This window comes from Takifugu flavidus, chromosome 18, assembly GCF_003711565.1.
Source record: "Takifugu flavidus isolate HTHZ2018 chromosome 18, ASM371156v2, whole genome shotgun sequence".
NCBI lineage: Eukaryota > Metazoa > Chordata > Actinopteri > Tetraodontiformes > Tetraodontidae > Takifugu > Takifugu flavidus.
The window spans coordinates 10,284,415-10,300,249 of NC_079537.1; the positions used below are offsets into that span (position 1 = coordinate 10,284,415).

Genomic DNA, 15,835 nt, shown 5'->3' on the forward strand with positions numbered 1-15,835 from the left:
ACATTAGGACTGTAGGGCTTTTCTGTGGCTGGTGGCAATGGGACATGAAGACAAGTGTGTGTTTGTGAAGGGGTGTGTGTGAGCGTGTACAGCAAGTATAGGGTTGCCTGTTGAGTGGAGCATGTGGATGCCCACCCACTCTGCAGCCTCGCGGCCCTCGTCATTTCGCATCAATCCACAGTCCCTCAATATAAATAGGAGAGGCGTCCTAAAGCTATGAAGTACTAATAGAAGAAATGGCATTATGCATCGACCCTAGTAACCTGTAACTCTGTTGAACAACTTTGATCAGCATATTTGGATTTTTATGCGATCGTCTAGTGGCTACACTAACGAAAGCGTGCACAAATGAACAAAGAAGAAGAAACACTGACGCTCCACACACTTTAATTATGAAACTACAAACAGTAACGAAGATCAATGTAGCATCATGACGATCTTTTTCTTTCTTTTTTACTAAACCGACTGTTAGTACGGCGCCAAACAACTGTTGCAAGAGCTAAAAGGAGGAGAAATGGTTCCACAAACGTTTGCATTTTGTGTTGAATATTGGGTTTCATTTTGCCTATTGAAGTCACTGAATGAGCTAATATCAGCAAATATATCAGGGCGGTATAACATGGCAGGAGGTGCACTAAAATAAAGAGTACAGTTCCACACGATAGCTTCCCTGTGGCGTCACAGAAGCTTCACACTTCATTACTGCAGGGCCAGCGACGTGTGAAGCCATTATAGCAGCAGTGGGAAGGATGTGTGAGCATACATGTGTGTGTTAGGATGCAGGATGTGGGATGTGGGTAACAAATTGCCCCCTTGCTCACAGCGTTCTGGAAGGAGGATCAAACCATTCAAATGGAAACACAGTTTAATATTCAAACAGCTAGGAGGTGTTGTCTGTTGTCCCAGTGTCAAAGGAAAGAGGACGAACAAACAGCTGCCAGGGCATTTCCTTGTTCCACAGCTCTGGTTATAACCACACTTGACAAACTCTTTTCAACATGAGCATGCAGGGAAATTTCCACTAAATCATATAATGAGCTACAAACCACTGTCATGCTGTTAAAATAATTGGGACTCGTCTTTATCTGTCATGTCTGTCACGGGAGGAAAACAAAACTGTGTCCTCTACTTCCACCTAGAGGACAAAAGAAGAATATTACTCCCTATTTAAGCCGCTCCTGGGCGGAAATAAACCGGACTTTCGTCACGTATTTAAGTAAAGGTAGCAGTAACGTAAATGTGAGGGTTGTGGTTCACTCCACCCCTGTGGGAACGATGCAGGATATAAGCCCGGCTTCCAAGAAATCCTTCTCCTAATAAGATGTGGGGTTTTATCAACGTTTCGGTGTGGACATAATGTAATGAGCCAACAGATTCTGCTTGACTGCCAGCTGAAATCCACATTTCAATTAGACCCTACACTGGCATGGCGATGACTGAGTGCACAAATACTTTTGGAGAGTGTTGGGTAATCATTTTATTTCCCACTGAAAAACTTTGAGATTTGTGGCAGTAGCCCAAGTGTGCTCTGCCAATGCTGAAAATTTATCACAGGCTGATTTCTTTCTTTCTTTTCTTTTTTTTAGGATCCAGATTAATGCAACATATACAGTATAGATCACTGCAGTCATTTTATTCAGATGGGCGATCCGCTTGACCAATGTTTATGAGCATTGGCGCATTGCTTGATGGGTGCACATCACATTTATTTATAAATTTGTTTGATTATAAAGGCTGCAAGTACAATCCTGTAATGCCCAGGAAAATGGTATTGGAGGAAAGTGGGAAACGATGCACTTTATCCCCTACAGGCATGTTGTTTGCAGAAAAATCAATTTTAAACGAGGCAGATGCCCTGGAGATTTTTATACTATTGATCGCAAAGAAAGAAATGAAATTAAAGGGGGGGTATTGTGCTGCATTTAGATAATACATTTGTTGTTAAATTGTTCCTTAATTTTTAATTTCTTATATAATTTTTGACAGTAAAGTGTGAAACCATAATCAAGAATTTTACATTTTGTTTTGTACCTGACGTTTGGCTTTATGTCTGAAATGTAGAAGCGTTGGATTCATACAGAAACTCCACCCTCTGCTGTTTGGAAAGTGACACTGCCTAACACTCAGGGAAAGTTTTAAATCCGGTTAGATAAGTATATAGATAAAGTATTATTGTTTTATACTCGGTGTATAAATGCGAAGTTTATTTTTAGACGTGAACGGGAATAATTAAGATAAACTGACATATAACTAGTTTTGCAGTTATTTGGATGAAACGATTTTAAGATGTAACGACAGTTGTCTTTTTTTAAATGGACGTTTTATTCTACAATAAATACATAAATAAAATAAAATTAAGTTCCGGCTTTTTTCCTCAGGCATTGACACAGGACAACCGCAGCCATCGAAAAGTCCCAAAGGGCCAAGATGGCGGCGCCCATGACAGATACCGGAGAGTTTGAAAGCTGGTTAAATGATCGTTTAGACTCGTTAGAAGTAGATCGAGACGTGTATGGAACGTACATTTTGGGGGTTCTACAAGAAGAGGAGACAGACGAAGAGAAAGAAGATGCGCTTAATGGAATTCTATCCGCATTTGTGGTAATTCTCTATAGCGGCATGTCTCAGTAACCCTGACAGAATTGGTTTTTTACCCACGATTTTTCCCCCCACGATTTAATGCCAGTTGTCATTAATAGAGAAATTTTCAAGTTTGTTTTATTTTGAGTGTCATACGCAGCAGTAAGTGAAATGTGCTTTCCTTGACCTATACGTCAACTCCTCCAAATCTGTAACTTTTTTTCTTCTTTATGTCTTCGAGGTCAATACATGCACAAACCTCCATCCCAGTATAAATCTTTCTTCTTTACTGTTATATTCTATTTCATACCGTACAATATTTTGTAAAACGTAAATCCTGTGGCAGCTGATGGCCATATCTATTTATAGTTGAGTATGATGGTATGTTTCTAACTAAAGCTGTGTACATGACACCACTTCCTGTGCTAAAACTGTCCCTTGACCGTGGTTATTTTACCTCCATGTGCAGGATGAGGACAGTGTGGAAGATGTCTGCAAACAGATTATCAAACGGTGGACAGAATGGAACCACCAATCATCTGCCAAAAGAGAGAGTGACGATGGTATTTAACTTTATCCACGACCTCATTGTAATGTGCCACTCTCAGAAACTGCCCAGTACAACATTACTACAGGGGATTTTTATGTGTTTGCTTATTTTGTTCATTGGTTTCCTTTTAGCTGAGGTCCGGGCCATTGCCAGTATGATAGAAAAACAAGCTCAGATTGTGGTGAAACAGAAGGTGTCTGCGGAATCAAAGACAGGAAAAGAAGCCGTCCTTGCGCAGTACGCTAACATAACGGATGACGAGGAATATCCTTATTGTCATTGACAGGTAACAAAAATAGTTTCTTACAAATTGCATGCACATTTTTTTCCTTAACAAAAGCACTGAAGCTGAAGAAGAGGAGTCTGCAAGTGGCACCAAGTTCCCTGGGAGTGAACAATGTATCCTTTCTCAGGCTTTACCAATCAGACGTTCTCATGGACACTAGTTTATCATCAATCTCAAGTTTTCGGTGGGGAGAAAAAAGGCATATTTGATCGAATTAGCGCAGTCCTGTTGCTTTCATCCAGCTGCCCTTTACTGAGCGTCCCAGCCTTGTTCAAGAACACCAACGTGGAAGAGGTGTTGAGCCGACAGCTGCAAAAACGCATCCAAGCGCGCGAAGATGCACAGAAAAAGAAGGAAACGGACAAGATGCAGCGGGAGAAGGACAAACTAGCCAAACAAGACAGAAAGGAGAAGGAGAAGAAACGAACACAAAAGGGGGAGCGAAAAAGATAAAAGGAGAGGCAGGACTCTTTGTAAAGATTATTTTGCTACAGGAAAAGAATCCCTATCAGACTGTTTTAGCCAAACCTCATCTGCACCTTCACTATGCTAACCTCTTCAGGCTACGCTGTTAAGAGCAGCAAACTGGGCCTTCCCTTTCCCCCATTTGTTGGTTTTCTCTATTTGCAGTTACAGTTTGAATCAGATCTTTCATGTAGATGTGCAGAAGTCACCAGTTCCAATTATGCTTAAACAGTTTCACCTTCATCCATCACAATATTTACACGAAGCACAACTGGTTTTGTCTTTATGTCTGTTTGATATTAAAGTAAAGGCAAATGTTCATCCCAAAGCTTTTGCCGTGGTTCTAATAATTCCATTCTGAGTTTAACACACAATCTTAAAACACTGAAGCGCAGATTTGTTTTATTTTTAGATTTACTGTCAAAAGAATATTTAACAAGAATAAAACTGCAAGAAAGTCAAAGATAGAACAATGCTGAAATTCAATATTGAGCGTAACAATGCAGTAAATAATAGTTGGTTATATAATGTCATATCTGACACTTTTTCCCTTGAATAGAAACCCCTTATTGATACGATTACTAGATAACAGCAAAATTGTGAATTTTATCTTAACTTTGAACAACTGACAATTACAAGGTTAAAAGATTATTGGTGATAAACCTGAACAGTTGAGAAAAAAAAATCAGTTGATGTGAGGAACATTACAACACTTATCATTGCAAGTAGTCTAAAATGACTCATCTACATTGTTTAAACTTGTCTTACAAATAATTATAATAGATCCAATGGAAATTGTGATTGATAGTTATTTTAAAACATTTTTTCAGAAGTTTGAGTTCATCTTAACAGGTCAAACTTCAGCTTTTGGAATAACAATTTTTCTAATTACATGTTAATTCTGCATGAGGGGGAAAAAAAGAAATAGAGCACTAAGAAATGTTAATTTACATTTAAAACTACATCCTAATTTTCTAATTTGTCTCAGGGAATCCCCAGAACGATGGTTCCATTTCAATAAATAAGTAAAACGATGAAGAATTCACTGAAATCTTCCTCATAAATACTGTCTTAAATATAACAGTGATAGACAAAATTACATGTTAGTTTGGAACAGACACTAATTAGATGAAAAGAAGTTTAGATATCGCAGGATCAATCACATTTCATGCACTTCTTAAGCTGCTATGCAAAGCCCCAGGATGTGAAAGGTCAAAGGTTATCCACAAGATTAAAACTGCAACTGCCATATGTCACTAGTCTAGACAGTCACTTTCACTACTGTGGATGACATTCTTGGTTTTTACATATTGAAGGCTTTGGACACAATACCTGTTGAATTATAATTTAAATGAACCTCCCTCGTAAGGTGAGGGGCTTCTTGCCGTGCCCGTGGCCTGATCCTGGCTTTTGACTGCTTTGGGAAGTACGAACTGAAGAGCGCACCACAGGGCGGTGCGGAGCCTCCTTGTGCAGGCAGCGAGGTCTTTCAATGCCATGACCATGAGCAGGGTGTCTACAGAGCAGAGGTAAGTTACACACGGCAGACAGTGGAAACAGGAACTACAGCTCTGATGAGCTACCTTTATAGTCTTCCAGATATTCTCTGTGCTGCTGCTGTTGAGACATGATGGCGATCTCCTCTTTGCGTCTGGCCTCAGTGACACAAATGGCCATGTAATGCTTTTTCAGCGCTGTGTGGATGTTGTTGTGGAGGAAGCTGTTCACAGACTCCATTCTGTGTAGAACACTTGCCACCTGCATCATAGCAAATTGAATACCACTTACTGAATATATGCATTTACTTTACACATCTGCATTGTTTTCATTTTTCAGGTTCTAACCCGGACTGTTAAGATCACTAAACAAACACATATCTTGCATATCAAGATTGCAGTGTAACACATTGGCCTGGAGATGGCGGTGTGGGACCATAACTTACCTTTCCTTGTTCTTTCATCTGATTCACAATGAGGTGGTCGATTCTTGTGGGATTTGGTGGCATTTTGGGGAGAGAAGTGCTGGAATCAGATATGGCCTTTCCTCCTTGAATTGCCTTAGTTAGAATGATCTCTGTCTGGAACAGAAAAACAACTAATGATTCTAAATGAACGAACACCACGTCCGCAGAAATGGTTCAACACATGTTTTCAAAGGTTTAAGGTCGCTGATACAAAACTAGATTTAAAAGCATACCTTTTTTCTCTCTTTCTCCAAAAACCTCAACTGGTCGCAACACTCATCTAGGTAGAAGTAGAGTTCAACCATGGGCACGTCATCCATCACCACTGAAGTTTTCATGGCAGAGTTAAGACCATGATAAGTCGGATCTCCTCTTTGTATCATCAGATCATTAACATCAGCGTTTGGGAATTCAGTAGCTGGCATCATATTCCCAAGAGCGACACCGGGCGCAGGATTTCCATGGGACAATATGGACCTTGAGTAGTAATTAGAGTTCATGCTCAGATGCCTCTTGGGGTCATTGACAGGATACACACGAGACATGAACTGCTGCGCATTCTTGGCACTGACCCTGCCCTTTTCTCCACCAAACCTCTGTGACTGCATGATTCCAAAGTGGTTCAGGTTTTGTTGGTTCTTCTCTCCCCCTTTTGTGCTGTAGTTAGTCATGTGGCCTGTGTAGTGGTTTTCTCCATGGACGCCAGGCATCCTCTTCTTCTCCTTTTGCATCTGTGACTTGATTTTGCTTTGAAGATGGTCCTGCTGTTTTAAGCACTGATTATTTTTCAAGTTAAGGGGAAGTATATTGTTCTGCTTTTGCATGGTCATCTTGGCTTGGTAGTGGTTATTGAGGCTGACGGAACCAAAGAACATTTTTGGCTGCTGGAAGTGTTCGGTGTTTTGAGTACCGATACCATACAGCTCTTGCATGCCATCACAATTAATCCTTTCCCCCCTCATTACTCCATTTCTCTCCATTTGCACTCCCACCATCTCCTTCTGTGTCGGCATCGATGAACTAGTGAATTTCCAGTGTTCACTCCAGTCTTCACCGGGTCTGCCCTGTGTCTCCCTGTAGATGTCAGCAAATGTCCCATGAAGGGAGCCATCATACTCACTAGCCATGAAGGACTGAAAACCAGTCACCAGCTGGTTGGGCTCCTGTGAAACCTGCTGCTCATTGCTGCTTGGCTTTACACTAGTATGGATGTTGTTGTCTTCATAGTGAGAATGGATGAATGGGTTGGTAGTTTCACTTTGAGGGTTAAAAACTTTAGTGAGGTCAGGGAAACCATTTAGGTAATTTTTATTCCCTCTCTTTTCATTAACTGTTGCGCTGTCATGTCTTTCTTGCTGTATATATGCCTGGTAAGCATTGTCGGTGTTAGGCATTGGTAGACCTGGTGGCAGTTTGGTAGGGCGGTAGTTCAAGTAGTCCTTGTCTCCCTTTGGTATGTTAAAAAGCCATTGCTGGCTCATAGCAGGCTCTTTGGGCTGCTGAAAAACATCCTTATCCTCTGTGTTCAATGTATTTGAAGTCGCAGCAGATGCATAGTTTTTGCAGAAGTTGGCGAGGTGCCGGGTTTTACTCTCTGATTGAAAACACTGTTGCAGTTCATCACTTGTGGTCTTTGGAGACCAGATGGAATTACTTGCAAGTAGATCCCTAAAAATGTATATATGGTGTAGACATTAATGCATAAATTGAAAACATTCTACTTTTATAACAGTTAAACAGCCACGTCATTCGAGAAACCCAACCCACAGCGAAAACATCAAATCTTGCCATACCTCCCATTGTGACTATTGTGTGATCCTGCTTCATCCAAAATATTGGACACCAGTCCCTGTAGATCAGTCTCTCCATCACTATCAGTTAAATCAGTGGATTTCCTGTAAAGAAAAAAAAAATCCCTTTACCTGAATTTCTGTGGCATTTACAGAATCGTTTGGCTGAAAAAAGAGAACTCGGATAGCTGGAGAAAAGCTGATCAAAATCAATGAATCATCCCAATTTTGCCTTTGGGGTGACTGAAATGGAATACCTGCTCATCAAGCCATTGTGCCCTCGACTGCTGAGGCTATAAGGTTCATCATTAGCCCCGTTAGACCACAACACGTACGACGAGTCCGGTTTCTGCACTGACCCGCTGGGCATGCAGAAAGGCCATGCGCCACCTCCATCTTTTCCAGTGCTGAACTTTGCACTGGCCTAAAAGACAGATATTTCACTCCATCAGAGAATATGTTAAATTAGTTTTAATGGGGTTTTCGCGTTGTAATTCATTACCATTAAACCGTCAATCGTGTAATGTAGCTACTACAAAAGGCCGTGATACGTAGTAAACGATTTAAAAGTATGGAAAACATAAAGTAATGGGATTAAAGTGCCAAAAGTTGATTCATAAGGTTAAAAAGTATTTGCCATCTGCACTGGTTTATGCAGTCGTTCATGATAAATGGGCCAAATTACGTTGAATTTACCTGATGTTGGAATGTTGCTAACGTACTCTGATGCCTGTCAAAAGCCATTCTGATCTCCCAAACACTCCCGAGTTACTGCATCACTGGCCTGGAAAAGACAAAAGATATTGTTACGAACTCACATAAAGCTATATTTATTTATTAATTTAGTTATTCTTATCCTGTCGTCCGTTTTAGAATCACTCTGAAATTAGTTCGGTATATTAGCCATTAAGGTTGCTAGTTTTAGCTAGCACGATTTAGTTACTTTGGATCATTTGTATTATAGTTTTGTCGCTTTCAGAACAGCTACTAGCTTCACACCAAAATAAACCTTTTAAACCTACCACGATTTAAATGTGTGAGCTACTATAACGATTTTTAAAAAGCAACCATTAGATTCCTTAATTTTTTCCTTCAGTTTTTAAGATTACGGTTGTCGCGGTGATCTCGTGCCTCTCCCAGCCACGCCCCACAGATGGCCGTCGAGGTTTCATTGGCTGAGCCTGAAAAAATCTGTTTCGGGTCCAATTAACGGCCAGTAAAAGTTTTAAGGGCATGGCAACACCTGATGCCACGCCCCCTTCAAGATCAGGCCGTGACGTCGGAAAATGTGGGCCATTGGTCCACCTAAAGCGGGGATGGAGGGTTGGAGGGGAAAGTATTAAGGAAAATCTTCAATAATTCTTGTTTTCTTGACCGCTTTATCCCTCTCGGGGTCACGGGGGACCCCCGGAGCACATATGGGCGAAGGCAAGTCGCCAGTTCACCGCAGCGCCCCATGTGGTAACTTGCTCAAGGGTACTTCGGCGAAGGTGTTCAACCCAGTCACCCGACAGCTTGAGCCACCACCGCCCATATCTTCGATAATTATGAGCGAATAATCATTACAACAATTAATAATAAATTGGAGAGCCCTACAGCAAAATAAAAAATGTTTTGGTGGTTTATGGATTTGTAATAAAATGCTGAAAATGTGCACCAAGCAAATAATCTGATCACAGCACTATCCGTTGATTTTGTTATTGTTAAATTATTGTAAAAAATCTTTAAAATCTCATTGCACAAGCAAATCTGCACATTTGACCAATTTAATCTGGGTTTTTGCTTTATTTTTTATTTTTTTAAAAAAAAGCAATACATCAATTGAATGGAAGTAAGTCTATGACGAGTGTTTTTATATCTTCAAATCCAGTAGCGGGGCACATAAACTATTCAGGTATAGTCAATTTAACAAAATACAAATTGTACAATGTGGATAGAACTCCTTTATCCCTAATAATAAAAACACAATCGGGCAAATTATTCAGGTGTTTCTTTTTTTATCAAGCCTGAATGACACTTTCTTTCAATTTCATTCGGTGGGATTATATTTGCTATATTTGATCTAAATATCTAGACAGGTATATCATGTTTTATTAGCTGGCTTGTACGGATTTATTGGTTTAACACAAGAGAAACAGCCGTCAGACGCATTAAAATGTGCCCGTAGTTTCTTCTTCTGTAGACGCTGGGGGGGACATTATTTTGAAAATTTCTTTTTACCGGAACTCGGGATTCTTTTCATTGCTACCTTAACAGTTGCGAGGGAGACTTGAGCCAAAGAGGGGAGAAAAAAAGTCAGTCTGCATTTTTCCCCAACACGGAGCCTGAAAGAGAGCAGATTTCTGGAGCACGACATCAGTTTATTTCCACAGGAACTGCTGCTAAAGCTGCTGATACACAAGGGAGAAATTTACAGCAAGTTCCTTTGGACAAAGTTGTCTTCAACTTGGGAAGATGAGTTTTTGCAAGACGTGGTTTGTTGCATTCCTGCTGCCTCTGCTGGTAACAGCCCAGTACCACGGGGACAATGGAATTGTCCCGGATCATGGATTTTGTCAGCAGATTTCAATTCCCCTGTGCACGGATATAGCGTATAACCAGACCATCATGCCTAATTTAGTCGGTCATTACAACCAGGAGGACGCGGGGCTCGAGGTACACCAGTTCTATCCTTTAGTAAAGGTGCAGTGCTCCCCGGAGCTGAAATTCTTTCTGTGTTCCATGTATGCGCCCGTGTGCACGGTTCTGGAGAAAGCAATTCCTCCGTGTAGGTCAATCTGTGAGAGAGCTAAGCAGGGCTGCGAGGCTCTCATGAACAAGTTTGGCTTTCAGTGGCCGGAGCCGCTCCGCTGTGAAAACTTTCCTGTGCAGGGAGATGAGCAAATCTGTGTGGGACAGAACGACTCCACCGCCGCCACCGTACCGCCCATTCTGCCTGGCCCCGGTACCAGCGACTTGCCCTTTCCTGGCAATGGTCCTTTCCGATGCCCTCCTGCTCTGAAAGTGCCCCCACATCTAAATTATAAGTTTTTGGATGAGAAGGATTGCGCAGCCCCCTGTGAGCCATCAAGAAGAGGCGGCAGCATGTTTTTCACTGACAAAGAGATTCATTTTTCACGCGTATGGATTCTTGTATGGTCTGTCCTCTGCTGTGCGTCCACGTTATTCACCGTCACCACATATTTGGTGGATATGCAGCGTTTTAGGTACCCCGAGAGACCCATCATCTTTCTATCAGGCTGCTACACTATGGTTTCCATAGCTTACATAGCTGGGTACTTCCTGGGGGACGCTGTGGTGTGTAACGAAGGTTTCACCCCAGAAAACTATAAAACTCTTGTCCAAGGCACCAAAAAGGAAGGCTGCACTATCCTCTTCATGATGCTGTATTTTTTCAGCATGGCCAGCTCGATCTGGTGGGTCATCCTGTCCCTCACCTGGTTCCTGGCAGCAGGTATGAAGTGGGGCCACGAAGCTATTGAGGCCAACTCCCAGTATTTTCACCTGGCAGCCTGGGCAGTGCCAGCTGTTAAGACCATTAGCATCCTGGCCATGGGGCAGATCGAAGGCGACGTGCTCAGTGGCGTCTGCTTCGTCAGCCTCAGCAACCTGGACCCTCTTAGAGGGTTTGTGCTGGCCCCTCTCTTCATCTATCTCTTCATCGGGACCTCCTTTTTGCTGGCCGGCTTCGTGTCGCTGTTCCAAATCCGCACCATCATGAAGCACGACGGCACTAAGACGGAGAAGCTGGAGCGGCTCATGGTGCGGATCGGGGTGTTCAGCGTTCTCTACACCGTGCCCGCCACCATCGTCATCGCCTGCTTCTTCTATGAGCAGGCCTTCCGCGCACACTGGGAGCGGAGCTGGTTCAGCCATAACTGCAGGGCCTTTGACATTCCCTGCCCAACTCAAACCGGGCCCCGAATGACTCCAGACTTCACCGTCTACATGATCAAGTATCTGATGACTCTGATAGTGGGTATCACCTCTGGTTTCTGGATCTGGTCCGGGAAGACTTTACATTCTTGGCATAAGTTTTACACGAGGCTGACGTACGGGAAACACGGCGAGACCACTGTGTAGTGAGAAAGACTGCTGGGACTAATCTGTGCGATCCTGCCCGTTATCGTGTAATAGGTGAGTAGCACAGGCAGCAGCAGCGGATGTTCTTTCAGCATTTGTATTCGCCTCGGCTTTAAAACTACATTCAAACGTCAAACAGAAGGTCAGGTCTTGGCAAAAGGTCAAGCAGGATCAGCCAAAACTGAAACTGGCTGAAGAGATGAGACGTACGGTGAGAACACCTTCTGCTAAACGCTCTTCTCCTTTACGACTCCTCTGAAAGGAAGAGAGGATCCTGCAGCCAAGAGCCTACAGCGTCGGTCCACAGAAAACAGCAGTTAATTCTCCTTGTCACGAGTCAATGTGTAAATAGGTTTTGTAAAAACATGAAATTATATATATTTGTATTTAAAGACAATAGAGACCTTTTCTTATTCTCCAGTGTATTGGCTTTACCTTTGCATTGTAAACATGCCATTTAATGTAGATCTAGTTTTTAACGTGCTGGTTACAATGTTTAATTCCATTTTTCTGAATTAAAATAGTCTCCACGTTTCACTTTTGTTTCTCTGGAGGTCAAAGAAGCCTTTTCATTACGCTACAGGTAGAGAACCTTGAAACCAAAAATTCCATATGAATTCTTTTGTTCACCATTTTTCTACTATTAAATGACATTCCGACAGATTATGTAAGTTGAGCAGTGTTTTCTGAAGCGGTTGCGTGCGATGCCGCCTCGAACCATCCGTGGTTGCAGGCTGGCTGCTGAATGTCAAGGATTGCTGCTAATGGGAGTTTTGTACGAGCTAAGAAATTTCACACGATTGAAGTCCTCAAGGAAAACACACGTTCCTTTCCACCGGTTTCAATGTGTTTCAGGATGTTGGGTTTTTAGAAGGAAGAAATTTTCCCCTTTAAAATGCTAACTAAAAATATACTATTAGATAAACAGTAAAGGCGTGTGTGTGTGTGTGTGTGTGTGCTGAAGGCAAAACAAGAGTGTTTGTCTTTGCTGTAAAGTTTCTTCATAGGGACCGCTGCGCTCGGCACAAGCTGGAATCCCCCCTAGCCATGCCTCGCTGAAATTGAATCTTTTCTGCAGTGATGTCAAGCAAATGGGTGTGTAAGGGAGGGGGGGGGGGGGGGGTGAATTGATCCTCCTGCCTCACAGCAGAGGATCTGGGCCTGAATCAGGCATTTCTTTTAGGATTTGCACGCACACACGGAACAATAACGCCATGGCCCAGTTTAGCGTGAGGAGGCCGCCATGGGTGTGAGGGTAGGGATGAGCGGAGGAGAGGGACCTCTCTTACCTCACGACCTGTTGGACAAGTTCGGTTTTGTCTTTCATGCCTTTATCTGTGCTGGAATAAAGGAAGGTTGTAATAACAGACAGGCAAGCATGATTAAAGGTAGAAACAGATACTCAGATGGGGGACCATAAATCTACCCCTCCCCTCTCTCTCTCTCTCTGGCTTCACCCTCCTTGCTTCTCTCTGCCCAAATGAATGGGGGGAATGTGAGTGAGTCAGTGGAGCGGTGCCGGGCCTTTGCCTAGTGACAGACAGTCTCCTGTGTGCTGCTCACATCAAAGCGCTGCTGAAACCTGACTAGCTCCTTGTAAACAGCGCTGCCGGGCCCGAAGGCCCACTTCCTGCGCTTAACTCATCTTAATGGCTGGCTTGTTTGGCTTTGCACTGAAGCAGAGCGACGAAGAAAGAGTGAGAAAATGAAGACAGGGAGCACGGGGTGGAGTGTCTGTGGTCAAGAGCGAGATTGTTTTAGGGTTTAGAGAAAGGTGGGGTGGGGGTTGGATCACATAATGGAAAATTGTGTGTTTGCCGCCCTTTTGCTTTGCTCGGGAGGAATCCACAGATGAGGGAGAAGGAGAATAGAAATGAAAGGAGACACGATTGTGATTTTGTGAATATTTCTGTTGGGTTTGGATCCCAGACCAAAATTAAGCGTAACCAGATGTGCGGATATAAGACAAAGGGGGGGATAAATGCATATAGAAGTATAGTTAGAACACACAGACTCTTGTGACGTCAGGTTGATGAACTTTTATACCTGCAAGTGACAACATTTACATCAACAACATGAAGAAACGCTCCAGAAGGGATGGTATGATGTCTTTTAACACCCAGGTTCTCATTGGCAGCCCCCTTTGATGCTGCTGAGCTCAGATCTAAATCTCGAATGCAGCCGTTTCCTGCTTGCTCGAAGGCAAGAAGCAACAAGCCGAAGACTGCAGGTAAGACACAACGCCTCTCAGGTTGATGTTAAGGTGTCGCCCTCAATGGAACCATTCTTTGACGCGTCTCAGTATTGTGTTGTTAAGACAGAAGACACGCTGACAGGGAAAGATCCGAACATACACCCAGACACGGACTGGGACTGCTTTCAATCAGTTCCAGGCACGAATGCAAGACCTCATGAGGGACAGTTATATATTTTGCCAACATATGCTCCGGTCTCACGTTATATCTGTCTTTTGTTGTCTCAACAAGAATTACAACATGTTTCTCCTCCTGCTGCCATTGCTTTTTTATGTCCTGCAGTCATACTTTTTCTCACCATTGCCTTTTAACTCACCTCATTCATTTTTGTTTCAGTATTTGATCCCGTGATTGCGTAAAGACATGCCAACTCTTTTTTTTTTTTTAAGAATTTTTACAAAGATAGACATTTGTACCCAGTATGGAGGAGAGCATCAGGCAGCATCTTTGCTGCATTGGCCACTTTAAACAGCATTAAAGCGCTCCGATCTTTTGAGTCCTTGAAGGAAGATCACTTGTCAAGCACCTTTAGACCTTTCGAGGTACTTTGACAGGACAGCGAAGGTCACAGATCGGAAGAGAATAACTGGCTTTGTTTTTTAATGCCCTCTGCCCTTCAGAGAAAAGGGTGTTGGGGCCATGGCCGGAAAGAGATTGAGGAAATGCATCAAAGCTTTTCCAGCTGCTGCGCAGAGAGGTGCTGACAGCTGCATAGCAGATATTTTGGGAGCTTGTAGCATGCCTGGGATAATAATAGGTTGGTGTGAAGGAGTGTACAGGGGCAGTTAATATACATCTAGACATCAGTGTGTTTACAACAATGACATTCCAAAGGATCAAGGAGAGGATAATGCTTTCATACCTCTTAAATAATAAATATAACACATCTGTTCACGTTCTAAAATGCACTCGAAGGTTTTGGGAGGGCTATGATTTTAGATATCAATTTAATTATTTAACTGATAGGTCCAAACTTGACAGTTATGAAGTGCTGAGGTTAAAAAAACAACAACCTGTAACTGCAGTAACAAATAATTAGGTCATAATCAGCTCCACTGGTCCACGAACGCAACACTATTGTAATGTGTGCCGATGAACAGAGTACAATGAATGAATTTGAGAAATGTTATTACACTCTATGATTCCAGTTACCCCCCCCCCCCCCCCCCCCCCCACAGGCGCTAGCAAGGCCCCAGGCTTGGCCGATGACTTATTGAATGGTCTCTGCCTGGGTGAGAGCCGGCCCGCTATTTTAATAGAGACACTCTTACAGTTTGAGGAATTTACTGCCTGGGCTCCATCCTACTGCAGCCTGGAAGAGGGAAGACACACTGCAGCCTTGTTCCAATGGAAATATACAGCTTGCATTTGTGTGCGTGTATTCGTGCACGTGCATGCGTGTTAACTTGGCTGTATATGTGCAAATCTCAATGAAAAATTAAGTGGCTACAGAAGGGGTGGAGATCTGTACATTTTCTCTGTAATTTCACTCTGAGTGCAGCATAATCACTTCCATGTGGCCGTCGGGGTGGAGGACGCCACTGCAAAGGTGGGAGTGAAACAGTCCTAAACTATCAAGAGAATGCTACGCCTGTCCAGATGAGTAAATCAAGATCTCTCTTTTCTTTTTCTTTTTTTAGCTAACCATTTGGGCAGGTACAGACTAAAACATTTACATATGTCTAATGAAGACGAGTTAAACTGTAAATGGAATTGAAATTTTCAGAATGGTCATTTCATCACGCCTCACTTTTGCAGACTACTCACTTTTTTTTAGAGAACACACATATTAATCCATCGTATTAGAACCCCGTGTCTTTAGTCCTTCTTGTTTTATTAGTTTGTTTTATTAGCCCTCACATA

General features: G+C 42.7%; 3 protein-coding genes across 4 annotated transcripts; 2 read left to right on the top strand and 1 right to left on the bottom strand.

Moving 5' to 3' along the window:
* Positions 1–2,390: 2,390 nt before the first annotated feature.
* On the top strand, positions 2,391–4,209 carry ccdc43 (coiled-coil domain containing 43). 2 transcript variants are annotated; one of them, XM_057014997.1, is made up of 5 exons: positions 2,391–2,601; positions 3,050–3,143; positions 3,262–3,405; positions 3,485–3,529; positions 3,682–4,209. In XM_057014997.1, coding segments are annotated over exons 1-4 (414 nt in total). In that variant the 5' UTR covers positions 2,391–2,427; the 3' UTR covers positions 3,487–3,529; positions 3,682–4,209. The 2 variants fall into 2 exon arrangements, 1 of the variants encoding a protein (XP_056870977.1); XR_008947101.1 differs by having other exon boundaries at positions 3,262–3,529.
* Positions 4,210–4,266: 57 nt separating this feature from the next.
* Positions 4,267–8,768, bottom strand: moto (minamoto). The gene is made up of 8 exons (XM_057014931.1): positions 8,657–8,768; positions 8,331–8,418; positions 7,892–8,058; positions 7,638–7,739; positions 6,078–7,512; positions 5,824–5,958; positions 5,465–5,639; positions 4,267–5,397 (listed from the first exon to the last, which is right to left on the bottom strand). The coding sequence occupies exons 2-8, from the start codon at positions 8,376–8,378 to the stop codon at positions 5,222–5,224; spliced, it is 2,238 nt and encodes a 745-aa protein (XP_056870911.1). The 5' UTR covers positions 8,379–8,418; positions 8,657–8,768; the 3' UTR covers positions 4,267–5,221.
* Positions 8,769–9,881: 1,113 nt separating this feature from the next.
* Positions 9,882–12,378, top strand: fzd2 (frizzled class receptor 2). The gene has a single exon (XM_057014937.1). The coding sequence runs from the start codon at positions 10,089–10,091 to the stop codon at positions 11,715–11,717; it is 1,629 nt and encodes a 542-aa protein (XP_056870917.1). The 5' UTR covers positions 9,882–10,088; the 3' UTR covers positions 11,718–12,378.
* Positions 12,379–15,835: the final 3,457 nt, after the last annotated feature.